This window comes from Copadichromis virginalis, linkage group LG16 (assembly GCF_057382275.1).
Source record: "Copadichromis virginalis isolate Kocher_CV1m ecotype Utaka linkage group LG16, C_Virginalis_male_GT1.1, whole genome shotgun sequence".
Lineage (NCBI taxonomy): Eukaryota > Metazoa > Chordata > Actinopteri > Cichliformes > Cichlidae > Copadichromis > Copadichromis virginalis.
The window spans coordinates 13,632,459-13,647,892 of NC_140633.1; the positions used below are offsets into that span (position 1 = coordinate 13,632,459).

The 15,434-nt window shown below is 39.1% G+C and overlaps 1 protein-coding gene across 1 annotated transcript; it reads left to right on the forward strand.

Annotated features, from left to right (window-relative positions):
* The first annotated feature begins 6,962 nt into the window (after positions 1–6,962).
* On the forward strand, positions 6,963–12,150 carry LOC146690400 (uncharacterized). The gene is made up of 4 exons (XM_085435434.1): positions 6,963–7,662; positions 8,820–8,870; positions 9,131–9,226; positions 11,375–12,150. The coding sequence occupies exons 1-4, from the start codon at positions 7,648–7,650 to the stop codon at positions 11,690–11,692; spliced, it is 480 nt and encodes a 159-aa protein (XP_085291560.1). The 5' UTR covers positions 6,963–7,647; the 3' UTR covers positions 11,693–12,150.
* Positions 12,151–15,434: the final 3,284 nt, after the last annotated feature.

Here is a 15,434-nt window from a genome sequence, read left to right on the forward strand (position 1 = left end):
TATTTGACTCAAGAGATGTGACATGAATATCAAGTAAAATGTTGCCTAATCTTTATTTTAGTGCATTTTCACCAATTTATTAGCCTGGATGTAACATAGCTGGACTACAGAATGGGTAAATTTGTCATAGGTCAGAGAGGCTCTGGTGGTCAGAGCAACTTAGTGATTGTGGAAGAGTAAATAGTTCATATTTAAAAGTCACCAAAATAAAGTGTCCTCTTGCCCAGGGTACTCATAATCAGCAGCTTTAAATAAAGGTGGCTCAAAACACGGACACACACATCACACAGTTCCACGAAACGGACATTAAATGTTAGAAGAGCCAGGGAACATGTGCATACACGTTTTCCAGCCCCTTCATTTTGTATTCTAGAGAGGATACCTGCAGGAGAAGCGCTCCGCCCTCCACCTCTCCTCTTCTCTCTAAATGCACACACATTACTCACACATACACAAATCATACACACAAGCTTTGTCATTTTACTGTATGTGGTAGAGCCCTCTGCTGACTGCATGTGTTCCCTGAAGCCTGATTTATTTCCTGGGACATTATCACCAGGAGTATACTGGAGGTAAATAAACTCTATTTTGCAGCCTCTCAAAAAACTGAAATGACAGTCAGGATATATCTGCTCTCCTGTTGCTGGATATCGTTATCTTCACAGGAGCACAGTGGAGCCATTAAACCAGCACCCACACATGAGAAAACAAAGTCACCCTGCTGTGCAGGAGCACTGACCATTGTTAGTGTTTACATACAGATAATACACCCACATTGTTTCTATTCTTTTAAACTAAGGGCACAAAATACACATCTTTATCTGACACACACACACACACACACACACACACACACACACACACACACACACACACACACACGTGTGTGTTAGATAGATAGATAGATAGATAGATAGATAGATAGATAGATAGATAGATAGATAGATAGATAGATAGATAGATAGATAGATAGATATCAAAGATATAAAAAATTTAAAAATATTACTATTTAAAATCGAAGTAAAAACTAATAAAATACATAACATCATGTTGTTTCTGTTTCCAGACATGATTTTATTCAGTAGACTCTCTGAGCCAGCTGCCTTTCACACTCTCAGCGGACCCTGACAGGAATCTATTGATCACATTGGAATTTATAGCACATACTTACTTGTTTTTAAGTAAAAGAGGATTTTCATCCAAAGGGCCCACATGTGTATGCACCAAATGTTAAAAATCATGATTTTTTTCACTTCATTAGAAATGTTTTTCAGAAACACTTTCATGTTCTCGGTGGGAGTTGATGGGCTACTTTGTATCTATCTTGGTATGTTTATCTAGTGTTTCATGGGTGTGTCAAAATTCTCCTGCAGACCGGCTACAGCGCCGCAGAGTTATGTTAATTTGATGCTTGTGTTTCTACTAAACATAACTTTGATTTGCGAGAGGATATTAAACATTCGCATAAAAGGCTCAAAATGGGTCACATGGGTAGAAGCAGCATACAGAGAATGAATGTTTTCAAATGAATGATGTGGAGCTGCCTCACAGTTATAACTACCACTTTGCAAACAGACGCGTAGTAACGAACTTATGAAAGAATAATAAAGATAAAATGAATGTTGGACTTTTTCTCAAGGACAAACATGAAACAGGATCCGTGTCCATGAAGACATGGTAAAACATGTCAGATCAGCTTCAAAGGCTATGGCTATCACTTCCAGCCATTTTTAATGACGCTGGTGTTTGAAACGTTTCTTCTTTGTCTGGTTTTGTCAGAAAGGCTGTAGACAATCAGACTGCAGCTGCCATAAAAGATGACTGATGTAAGAGAGGTGTTTGACTGCGAAATCGTGCTAAATGACTCGTGGGCATGTCAGGTTTTATTCAAAGCTCTGCCAAGGGAGCATATCAGGAAATGTCTCTACACTCATGTGTATGATATGAGCTCCCTTTTAAATTTAGTGAAACTCTCCACTGTAAAACCAAACTCTGAGAATATTTAGGACTTTTGCACCTCCCAAGCTAGTCACAGCTCACCAAACAGCAGTTAAAAAAAAAGTTGCACTAGCTAAAAAATGTTGAACATTTCTACTTTTGCCGACTTAAATATTTTTCCCACTTTAATGAAATGCACTTCTCCATTAATATAACACATTCCAGAGTGGGTATGTGAAGTTCCCAGTTTGAAATGAAAAACAGTGGGTTCCTCTTCTTTTAAGTACTACCTTTAAGGGTCACCACAGCACATTCATCTGCCTCCATCTAACCTTATTTCCTAATATGTTAGCTAAAATATTACACATGTTCTGTCACACTGGCTTGTATATTTAATCTGTTTTCATTTTGACTAGAAAAGCTGCAACCCTGTGAGCAAACTGGGTAGCTCTGTTAATGTTACAGAGACTGTATAGTTAAAGGTAGGAGAGTGCTAAGAGATGTTTTTTTCTGATTATAAAAATGATAATATTCTAAGAATATGAGGCTCCATAAACACAAGATGTAATGAGTAATGGTTCCAATGAAACAGAAGTAGCTGCGGTACTTAATTTGAGAAGTTATAGTTAGACTACTAATATTTGCTTAAAAGTATTTGTGATCATTTTCTTACAAAACATAACTGAGCTTCCCAGCAAAGCAGGATCAGAAATCCGAATGTTTGCCTTTTAAATTTAGCAGCTTGAATGAATCACCTTTTTAAATGTAGATCATCTTGCCAATTTTTTAAAGACCCAAGCAGAAAACTTTCATTATTCATAGGTAAGGCTTTTTATATCCAGAAGTGGTGCTACATGTTGTTTTCCAGCTGAATGGAAACATTGTAAACTGTAGGCGGTTGTCGGTGGAGCAGGTTGATTGCTGCTGTAGCTGCAAGGTGCACTGCATGTCTTCTGTTACCCAACGTGAGACAAGTGTGCTCTGTATTAGCAGCTCCTTCAACCTGCTGTGGGGAGATAAAGCCAGAAGCTCTCGATATCAAATGTGCCTCCAGCAGAATGGAATAATGGAAGCCGACAAGACGGGTTCACCTCCCTGAAGAGAGCATCTGGACTCTAGCAGCCATTCAGATAAAAAGACAGAGAAAGTGGAGAGAGGGCCTGAATTCGACTTTCATGCTTCACATCTCAACTCGAGTGCTTTTGTTAGAAGTGGAGTGTTGTTTTTCCTCTCTCTCTCTACCCAGAGGAAAATTCTGCTGCTCGTAACAGCCCTTTCTCAGTCTCCAAAGAAATAAATAACCTCTTTTTTTATTCAAGAATACAGCAGAAATAAAATACACAGTTCAGAGGGAATGTAACCGATTTCTCATTTTGTGTCTGGTCATTTATAAAGCAATCATTTTTTTCCCTGAATCTCACTGTTATCTCATGAGCCGTTTATTTCAGACAAATAAAGATCAATGTGGGAAGAGAAAAAAACAGAGCATTTTAAATTGGGACTGGGCTGAAATGAGATGAAGGGTTTCCTCAGGACTTTGCTTGAAGCAGTTTGAGAGAGTGGTCAAAATTGATTATGTTTAGAGGAAAGAGGCTGCAGTAAAAAGATATCTGACTTTGAATTTGCCTGTTTTTAACACAGGGTTGACATAAACAAAAATACCTGATTATGACTCTGCAGGTCCACATGACCTCTGGGGTTGTCCTGTGCTGTTTGATACTCTCTGCTTTTAAGATTAGGCTTAAAACGTCCTGTTCTGATAGGGCATATAGTTAGGGATGGATCAGGTGATCCTAATTTCTCCTTAAATTGTGCTGCAATAAGTCTATGCTGCGGGAGCTTCCCATGATGCACTGAGTGTTTTTGTTTCACTCCCCTCATTTCAGTCTGTCCTCTATTCTTCCTGTGAAAAGGTAGATTGTCTTTCCCACTGTCACAGAGGGCTTGCTCATAGGTCAGAGGTGTCAAACATGAAGTATGAGGGCCAGAATCGGGCCGACAAAGACTGGACAGCCTTTGAAAATCTGAATGAGCGCATACATTTTGGACGTTTAACTGTATGTGCATTGGGTTTTTAAAGCTTTTAGTATTGAATAGCTGGGTCCAGAGTGAGCTTTAGAGCTGTTGGTACGTGGGCTTTAAAGCCAATTACCTCCTGTCTGCTGCTGTAAGTGGATTTTCTCTGTGTAAGGGGGGGAAGGGGGTATGTTTATTTATGAATGCATTACATAATGTTTTACAAGAAAAAATTAAATCACCAACAAATGTAAACTTTTATCAGGGATCTTTACCTTACAATGTAAAGTGATTTGAAGCAACTGTTGTTGTGATTTGGCACTAGATAAATAAAGCTGAATTAAATGTTAGATTTTACTGATTAAAGACTAGAGCCTCTGAGTATTGTTCCTGAACAATGGAGAGTTTTCAGATCCAGGCTCTTTATTGTGCTGTTCGAGCCATTCCTTAGCAATTTTGTGGTTTTGATGTGTCAAAATGTTCTCCTAAGATAAGGTGCTGCTGTCAGTGAGTGTGGTTAGTAAAATGGGCTGTACTTACGTAGCACTTTTCTACTCTAATTTAACACTCAACGCGCTTTTTACCACAAGCATCACTGACCCAGTCACACGGTGCTTTAGTCTAAAAGTACTTTGCCTAACATTCATGCACATACTGGGGACAATTGGAGTTCACCGTTCTGCCAAAGGGCAAATGAACCTGCTTTGCCAAGCTGTGCTTGGTCTGCAGTGTTTAAGTAAGTAATGGTGACCAGTGTCACAGTTTGAACAGCCATTCAATGTGATAGCCATATCGGAGACCTGGATAACTCCTGGAAAAGAAGAAGACTTTAAAATAAATGGATATGAATTCCTTCATGTAGACAGGATCAACAAGAAAGGAGGTGGGGTGGCACTTTACATTGATAAAAACCTAAAGTACAAAAGAATGGGAAGAATGACAACTGTTATTGATGGAGTGATGGAATGTTTATCAGTGGAAATAATTATAGAAAAAAGGAAAAACCTAATTGTCAGTTGTATATATAGAACACCAGGATCTAAGATTGAGATATTTAAGGATAATATGGAGGACTTATTTACAAATATAAATCAGAAAAGAATGTTTATTTGTGGGGACTTTAATATTGACTTATTGAATCCAAATCATAATAAGAGTACAGAAGAATTTATTGATTCCATGTACAGCATCGGTTTATTTCCACTGATAACAAGACCGACCAGAATAACATCTCATTGTGCAACTCTATTAGATAATATATTTACAAATATAATAGAAGGAAAGATAAAAAGTGGGCTGTTAATCAATGATATAAGTGACCATTTACCAGTCTTTGCATCGTATAATTGCCATTATAAAGTGAACAACGATGGACATAAGATTATTTACAAAAGAATAAGAACAGAGAAGACCTTAAATTGTCTTAGAAATGAACTTTTAAAGCAAGATTGGAATATTGTATATGAACAAACAGAAGTTAATAAAGCTTACGAAGGATTTTTAAGAACATTTAACACATTACTTGATAAAAACTGCCCAGTAATTGAAATCAATAGGAAACACAACTATGCAGGAAGACCATGGATGACAAAAGGACTACAAAATGCCAGCAAAAAAAAGAATACCCTATATCGAGAATTCATAAAAAAGAGAACAATAGAAACTGAAATGAAGTATAAAACTTACAAAAATAAATTAACTAATATAATGAGATCCTGTAAAAGAGAGTATTACATTAAAAGGTTAGAACATGTGGGGATGAACAGAAAAGTATTTGACCAGCATAATATAATCTGCAGTATGATCATTGCTTTAACAATGTAACAGATAGCTTTAAGATGGCCTTAAGATGTTTATGATGATGTTAACTTTGTATTTCAGGTGCAGTTATAACTATTTTATACATATTGCATATCTGTGCTTATTTGAGTTGATGTTCAGGTTCTTTAAAGGTCGTAAGCCTCACTGACGTGACTGTTCAGGTGATACATGCTGAGGGAAAACTAGAACATAGAAGGAATTGCAATACATGCTTACAAAACACTTATATCAGGTCATTTTATATTAAGGTTTTAGTAGAGGTTCTTGGTTAAAACATTTATTTAGTAGAAGACATACACATAGTCTCAGTGAGCTTCTGGTCTAGTGAGAGGTCAGAAGTGCAACAGGTGAATTGAGAAAGAGCATTTGAGGACGAGACACAGACAGTAGGAGGTGAAGAGGTGACACAAAGAGCATGTGAGGTCAACACGTACACACACATTAGTTAAGATTTATTTAGAGGAGAGATTAAGTTATGTCTAGACAAGAAAGAGGAACAATTCATTTTAAGATAAGAACGGAAAGTACCAAGCCATGAAAATAGAAGATGATTTTCTGGGTGAAAAGTCATGATGATGTTGATCTGATCTATGTATAAAATGTACCGGTGACGCATGAAGGGGCGTCAGTAAACAAACCCTGATGTTATAAAATAATTGTTTGTGCCTTAGTAAGTCGAAGATCAATTGCTGTTTTCAGTGATCTTCCCACGTGTGAATTAAAATCTTCGTTTGACTTCACCCGGCCGGACCAGTGTGGTTATTTTTCGATCACCTCTTGTACCCTTCCTCAATTTGAACCTTAACATTTGGGGGCTTCGTCCGGTTATTGAGGAGGGAGAAAAGTGGAGGTGTGAGCGGTGGTCCGAGGTGGTCAGACGGGCAGACATGAATTCCAGTGGTCGAAGTGAGTGGGCATAAGCCGGCTTATCCAAAAGGTAATGCACTACCTGTTGAATTATTTCCAAAGTGTGCCAAATTGGAAATGATAAAATTTAAGTCTACTCACTGAAGTTACTGGTGGATGTCTGTTTTGATTTTGATGAGAATCTCATGACAGTACTGAGGATTTAAAGCAGTTGGACTGCTGGAAAGGATTTAATGCGGTTGGACCGCTAAAAGGATTTAATGCGGTTGGACCGCGGGAAGCAGTTGGACTGCTGGAAATGATTTTAGTACACTGTAATCCCTAACAGTTGTTCTAGCTCATAACTAATAAGCTCATAACACTCAAATGTCGTTTTGTAGTTGAGCAAACTATAAAGTATTGAGCTCTGTTGGCTTTTATGCAGCTTTAATTGAATAGGGCTCAATATTTTTTAGCTAAATTTTTTGGAACGCTCAAAAAGTTTAAGAAGCATATATTAGTGACGTTCTGGTGGGTGGAGTCTTGTCGCTCCCTCAGGAAAGCTTAGTCAGCCATCTTGAATTTACCTTGATACGGGGAAGTTTTGGCCAGCCCGTGTGGATTAAGAGTCCCCAACTTCAACCCACCACGACCACCACCTTATTTTTTTTCATCAACTGCCCTAAATTTGGTAAGTCTAACGTGTTTTTGTTTTGTTTAAATTTAATTTCGATAAACATTCTTTTTTATTTTTTACTGGAAATATATTCGTACTTTGTGCACAGTGAATGTTTGTTATAAATGAATTCGAATCCAAGTAATTGTAATTTTAGAAGTTTTCTAATGTGACAAATACGTAATGTTATTTCAAATTAGAATGATGTAACGTTTTGGCGGTTTTCCGTGGGGGACAACATTTCCCATAATGCATTGTATTCTTGCCCGGGAAGTTGACGGTGGCAGTTCTAGCTCCATGCCTTTGAACTTTCTACTAAAACTTTCCACTGGTTGTCGTATTCGCCGGTAATGTACGTGCGTATTGTGAGTATACTTATTTCAATAACTGTCCGTGTTACACAGTCAGTAGTTTACGCTGTTGAGCTGTGTGTGTGTGCTAGCATGAAGCGAACAATAATAAACAACATGAGTGTGTTATCATGATGGTAATTAGACACGTTTGTATTTTTTCGTAGTCTCAAATGTGTGGTTGTGAGATAATCTCGAAATCCTTTTAACAGTTTAGAGGGGTATTCCACTAAGCGAGCTCTACAAGTCAAGGCTTGCGGAAAAATGCATCGCCTGATTCAGCCTAACATTATACACTGGTCGAACTCGGTGCTACGAACGAAGTTCAGCTAAATTGTTCGCGCTAATTCGACAAGGCTCAACCAGCCAGACTGAGGCGCCTCCTTGACACCTTTAAGCCAGACCCTATCGATTTTGCTAGATAAATTGAAATGAAATGAAAATAAAGAGCCGCGTTCTGCTCCCAGGCTAAGAAAGAATCATTGATGCAGACTGTGCGGATCACAAATACTCCCTAACCTGTAAGGCTGGGGTGTCCAAACTTTTTTCACTGAGGGCTACTTACTAGAAATTAGGTAAATAACCTTAACTTTAGTGTATTAAAGTGTATTAAAGATCACAAAATCACTTAAAAGTGGTCGAATATGTTATATTGTTGAATATAATTAAAGACAAAACTGCTTTCATCACAGCTTTCCATAAATGGATCTTTATTGATTCATTCAGAAAAAGCTTTGGTAGCTTATTTTCAGAACAGCAGCCTCAGATTTCTTCTTAGACAGAAGATTTACAGCACAGAGAAAAAACAATAAAAGGGAAAATAGGACGGGTAAATTTCAAGTTTGTTATTTAAGTTATTAAGCTTAGCAACACACCTATCAACATTAGTTTGAAACGGTTAACATTAACAGACTGAACTGGACTTAATAACAGGAGTGCATATAATCTTAGTAAATTATTGTGGTGAGTATCAGCTGCGCTGGGTATGTAAATCGGGCCATCCAGCTGCGGTGCTGATTCGACGTCACTCGTGCCAAAAATCCGGACAAATGTCACTTGATCAAGGAGCAGATCTGCATCAGATGAGATCAGCTGACTACTTGTGTGTGTGTGCTTTGCAAGAAATGTTTTTGAACATTAATAAGTCGTCTTTGTGCACATATTGTTTACAGATATCAGACTGCAAAGAGCGCTACAGAGAGTCAACATTTCACCAGTTGTCAGTAGGTGAGTTTTATAATTTGTGTCCCAATTTAAATAAAAAATAAATACAAAGAAACTAGAGAATTTTGCCTTGAATTATTCAAAATTTTTAGATTTTTTTTGGGTTACCCTTCTAGATTGACAGGTTTAGCCCGTTACACAAAAAGTTTGGACACCCCTGATCTATAACAATGACAATCAGAACATGGCTATCCAACACTTTGTTTTTACTCTGCATTTGTGTAAATACTATTCTAATAGATATTGTGTGTTCATCTAGGAACAGCATGATGTAAATACAAGACGGGCCCTCGTCCTTCGTGCACTTCCTGTGTACCTGCGTGAAGATGCCTCCACGTTATTCAGGACTTGTGATGTAAGTGTACTGGCCTCAGCATCAACCATATGACATTGCTCAGAACTCAAGGAGAACCAGGGTGTACAGTGGGGCAAAAAAGTATTTAGTCAGCCACCGATTGTGCAAGTTCCCCCACTTAAAATGATGACAGAGGTCAGTAATTTGCACCAGAGGTACACTTCAACTGTGAGAGACAGAATGTGAAAAAAAATCCATGAATTCACATGGTAGGATTTGTAAAGAATTTATTCGTAAATTAGGGTGGAAAATAAGTATTTGGTCACCTCAAACAAGGAAAATCTCTGGCTCACACAGACCTGTAACGTCTTCTGTAAGAAGCTTTTCTGTCCCCCACTCGTTACCTGTATGAATGGCACCTGTTTGAACTCATCATCTGTATAAAAGACACCTGTCCACAGCCTCAAACAGTCAGACTCCAAACTCCGCCATGGCCAAGACCAAAGAACTTTCGAAGGACACCAGGAAAAGTATTGTAGACCTGCACCAGACTGGGAAGAGTGAATCTACAATAGGCAAGCAGCTTGGTGTGAAAAAATCAACTGTGGGAGCAATCATCAGAAAATGGAAGACATACAAGACCACTGATAATCTCCCTCGATCTGGGGCTCCACGCAAGATCTCATCCCGTGGGATCAAAATGATCATGAGAACGGGGAGCAAAGATCCCAGAACCACACAGGGGGACCTGATGAATGACCTGCAGAGAGCTGGGACCAAAGTAACAAAGGTCACCATCAGTAACACACTACAACGGCAGGGAATCAAATCCCGCAGTGCCAGACGTGTTCCGCTGCTGAAGCCAGTGCATGTCCAGGCCCGTCTGAAGTTTGCCAGAGAGCACATGGATGATACAGCAGAGGATTGGGAGACTGTCATGTGGTCAGATGAAACCAAAGTAGAACTTTTGGGTATAAACTCAACTCGTCGTGTTTGGAGGAAGAAGAATACTGAGTTGCATCCCAAGAACACCATACCTACTGTGAAGCATGGGGGTGGAAACATCATGCTATGGGGCTGTTTTTCTGCCAAGGGGACAGGACGACTGATCCGTGTTAAGGACAGAATGAATGGGGCCATGTATCGTGAGATTTTGAGCCAAAACCTCCTTCCATCAGTGAGAACTTTGAAGATGAAACGAGGCTGGGTCTTCCAACATGACAATGATCCAAAACACACCGCCCGGGCAACAAAGGAGTGGCTCCGTAAGAAGCATTTGAAAGTCCTGGAGTGGCCTAGCCAGTCTCCAGACCTCAACCCCATAGAAAATCTGTGGCGGGAGTTGAAAGTCCGTGTTGCTCGGCGACAGCCCCAAAACATCACTGCTCTCGAGAAGATCTGCATGGAGGAATGGGCCAAAATACCAGCTACTGTGTGTGCAAACCTGGTAAAGACCTATAGTAAACGTTTGACCTCTGTTATTGCCAACAAAGGTTATGTTACAAAGTACTGAGTTGTATTTTTGTTATTGACCAAATACTTATTTTCCACCCTGATTTACGAATAAATTCTTTACAAATCCTACCATGTGGATTCATGGATTTTTTTTTCACATTCTGTCTCTCACAGTTGAAGTGTACCTCTGGTGCAAATTACTGACCTCTGTCATCATTTTAGGTAGGGGAACTTGCACAATCGGTGGCTGACTAAATACTTTTTTGCCCCACTGTATATCAGGAAGGATGTTCAACACAGTCCTCATCTGACTTGTTTTCTCCCATATATCAACTATTGTTGAATAAGATTGCAAGAAGATTGTTACGCATAAACCAGAAAACATGAAAATAGTTGAAAGATTATTATACAAAAAAAATCTGCAGATAAAAACCATCTCCCTTTTTAAAATTCAAGTGTTCTATTTTTTTGGAGGTGCCATGTTGTGGTCAGAGAAATGTTTGGTAAATAACAAAAACAAATATCTTGGCATATATTTATTATTGAAAACATTTATTTACACATATGTTTTGAAACCAAACCCAAATTAAGATTATTGTAATGCATCATGATGTATCGCAATATCAAATTAAATCGTTGACATTATAATCCTAAAAGAAACGTGCGACTTATGAAGATTCACACCTCTAATCAATAGCATGATTTGTGTCCTTGTGGGGCTGAACTCATTCTTGTATTATTTTTGTTTTGCAGTCAGCAGATGGTCCAGACCTCACTGACACTCCTGTGGCTCTGCTGACAGTTGTCACGGATGACACTACTGATTCGGCCCTCTTCAGTCCCGAAAGCATCTGCATTGTCGTTGAGGATGAAATACTTGTGAATGGTTCCACAAATCTGGCTGAGTCATTTCTCCTGCTCTTTGGGTACATCTATGCATTAGACCTACAATACCCAAAGAAACTTGAGCTTACATTCACATTTATCCAAAAGGTTGTGATGTGCCTTGAGGACAACAAACCACTGAAAGGGCGTCTACTGATGCTGAAGAATGATTTGTTCAATGAGTGAATCACTCAGAATGGACTACTTGTTGAGCTGAGTATTGAGGAAGCTTTTTTGTTTGTTTTTTTCCTAATCATTTGCCTCTTCTACCTCACATTTAAGATGAATGACTGTTCAGTTCACTATTCATGTTTAATGTTCTGTTGCCTAATACGTAAATGCACTGCCTTGATGTTTGTTCCCTATAAGTACAGCAGTGGAAACCAGTACTGTTTTTTTTTATGTATTTTTAAAAAAGAAAGTGAGCTGCAGCTGTCAAGGTACAGTAAGTGTTAAATGCATCAATGTTCTAATAGCTGCAATTGCTGTTAATACTGAAAATGTTATTGAATTTTAGAATTGAGATGGAGACCCTTGGAGTCTTTTTCTCTTGTTTTATTTATGAAGCACTTTTTTATGAGTGAGCTCTGTTGTTTGTGCCTTTTTAAAAGCACATTGTGTTTAATAAAAAGTTGTTAAATTGTTAGTGTTGTTACTTTCATGTTTTCTAACACTTTTAGCTGATTATAATTTACTGGGTAAACAGTTTAGAATTATTTGTAAGTGTATTTCCCACAGTATTTTAAAAAATATTGAAGATTTTAAGTGTTATTTCCCATATTATAAGTTAGAAAATATGAAAAAGTTTGAGTTTATTTCCCACATCGTATGAGTTGCAATATGTAAAATATTTTGAGTGTATTTCCCACCTTAATTAAGTTGAAAAAATTGAACATTTTGAGTTTATTACTCCCTAATTATAAGTTGAGGAATATCAACATTTATGAGTTAACATTGAGGTAATTTAAGGCAACTGCAACTATAATTTTTATTGTAGTTAAACTTAAAACTTTTAAAAACATCACTAAAAAATTGTTGTGTAATCTGTTACACAACAATTTTTGAGTTCTGTGAACTTATTAGGTTTTACAGTGTAGGTTAGGGAATTTGGTTATTTTTTGGTTATAAGGTTGGACCTGCTTCAGTCCTACACTTTGTTGGGTGTTTTACTGTTGTTCCAAAGTATTATAAATTACTCAAGAACGCCAGTTGGACTGGTAGGAAGCGCAGTTCTCGGAGGTAATGCTCCCTCCTGGCCGAGGACGCTTGGCCCTGACCTATCGGCGAATAGGGTTAGTACGGTCGGCAACCGGGGAGAACTTGGGAACCTCCAAAATAGCTAGTGGTTGGACCACTTTACCGTTTGGAACGGTAATCTGCGCTTTTTTGGGCAGCAAAGGTTGGACCTTGGGTGTTGGACACTTTTAAATTGAGTTAGGGAGTTTAGAGATGAGGCCAGAAACTGTTGGACAGATACTGGTGAATTGATCGCAAAAAACTCAGGGAGTTTATCCGCTGGGCGGTTATTTTTAAATTTGTCGAAATTGTGTAGGCGCTAAAGCTGACAGATCTGACAGTGGTTGTAAATATAAGACGTCGTTGTAATATAGAATAAGAAAATTTGGTGTGAGAGGAGGCTGTGTGTCGAGTCAGTAATGCACTGACTGCCTGCTGCTATTCTTAGATGAAGAGTGTGTGTGCATGCAAATGAGGCAGCTGATGCAGAGCGCATGAGAGGACTATGCTTTCGGTTTTGTGTGTCATTCAGCTCTATAACTATTTTTTGCAAATGTGGATAAATGTCTGCAATTAAAATGCTGGCTTAGTAAATAATAACATTGTAAATATATGAATGGTGACAGCGTCAAAATAGAATATAAGAATTGTCTGTGTTTAAAACCAACGTTTAGGTAAGAAGATTTAAGGTGGATTTGAAGGCATAAACAAAAAATAAAAGGGTTACAGTCTGCAAGTGTTGTTAATTCATGAGCTGACTGGATGCAGAGTAAGTGGAGTGGTCATCCTGAGAGGATTGAATGATGCTCTAACTCTGTGGTCAAGTCAGACATAGGCTTTAAGCAACCATGAGCCACTAATAAGCGTGACAGATTAATGAGTATGTGTAAATTGAACTTGTTAAATAGCCTTAATAGAAGAAACTCAATGAACACGCAATAAAGTGGACTTTTTAGGGGTAGTTTACCACTGATACCATAAAAAAGCAACTTAATTAGTAGTTCAATAACAAATTTTAAAGATAACCTTTGTTATTTGATAAGAGAGAGAAAAATTCAGGTTACATATAGTAAATAAATAAGGAAATGTTAATCTCTGCGTCATTCCACACTGAAATTTCAATTGTAGGGGATCATTTGGAGGTGAATTGTGTAGGACACGGGGAGACAGAAGAATCTCCCCATGAGTTTTCGGTGTGCATAGAAATTGAGGAGGCTGAACTGGAAGCCTGCCTGGGTTGTTGTTTTTGTTTATTTGAGGGTCTGCTGGAAATTTGTGAGAACGACCACCTTGATATGTGGGAGCCTTCTCGGGCAGCGATTTTTTTTGTTAAACCTGTGGCAGGCTGTGCAAAATGGAGAAAGCTTTGACATAATGACATAAAGGTGATTTCTTGGTTTTAGATTTATTAGTACGGGACAAGTTGAGGGACCCTTGAGGGTGTGTTGCTGTAAAGTATATAAGGGACGCGCAGCGCCGTTAATGGGTTTAAAATAAATGAAAAAACACTAATCCGAGGAACTATTGGAGAGGTAAGTATACGGAGGTGAGCGCGTTGCGCATAAGGGTTGCTGGTGTCATATATTAACACTTTGAGGGCGAATAATTTTGATTGAGTGTCAACACTTGAGAACGCGAGGACAGCGTCTAAAGTGCTGGGTTAAACTTTGTGTGTCACCGAGCAGGGTAAGAGGAGCCAGTGGTTGCGAGAACAGCGAGACGAAGACTGAAACCGAAAGTTAAGCGTGTCTGGGTGACCTAGACCTAGAAGGTGGAGTCGACCAACGCCGTTGGAAGAGGTAAGTCTGTGTTTCAGAGAATGGCTGACAGCTCGGGTGCGACACCTAGTGGGAAAAGGGGATGCAAACCTCTGAAGGATCAGCTTGAACAGCTTAAGAAAGCTATTCGTTTGGCTTCCCCTGGAGTATTAAAATCAGCAGAGAAAGAGTGCCAAGCGATGGAGGTTGAGGTAAGCAAACTTATTACATCCCAACAGAAAGGGCTGGGTGATAAAATACCTCTGAGCTTGGTGTTAAAAACTGAAGGAGAAGTGTATGGACAAATGCATGAGGCCCTACGTGCGTCCATAGAGGCATTAACGGCATTGGAGGTTATAAAGCAGAGAGTAATGCAGGGAGGGCCAGAAGAGGAGAATGAAGACCGTGCGACGTCATCAGAAGAAGAAGACGATGAGGAGGACGAAGATGGAGGAGCTGAACCCCAACCAAGTACAAGCCTAATTTTGAGGAAAAGAAGTGTGAAGAGAGACCAAGCACAGAGACGGCCCATATTTAAGAGCTCAAAGGGAAAAGGAAAGTTGAGGAAGAGTAGAAAAGTGAGTTTTGAACAAGGAGCTCCTGACCCTGGTTTGAATCTGCCTCTAATAGCAGGTCCAAAGAACGAACCAGTTTATCGCGCCTATAAGGTGAGAGATTTGGAAGCATTGGTTAAACAACTTCCACCAATAACTGAGGGAGGAGCTAGCTGGTTGAGAAGGCTGGGCGCGCTGACCGAAGGAGAAGAATTAGCGCTGGGCGATTTTCGCGCTTTGGCCGGACGTTGTATGCTGGGTGGTGGGTTAGCAGAAGTAGAGCAGATAGCTCAAACAACCAGATATGCAAATGACCTGCAATATCATGAGGTGCAGAATGACTTAGCAGATGCAGTCCGGGAGAAGTACCCAACTCCTAAC

Excerpts from the sequence above, each read along its gene's own strand:
- LOC146690400 (XM_085435434.1), top strand. Across the intron at positions 8,871-9,130 it reads CAACATTTCACCAGTTGTCA|GAACAGCATGATGTAAATAC; the intron begins GTAGGTGAGTTT and ends GTGTTCATCTAG. Across the intron at positions 9,227-11,374 it reads CGTTATTCAGGACTTGTGAT|TCAGCAGATGGTCCAGACCT; the intron begins GTAAGTGTACTG and ends TTTGTTTTGCAG.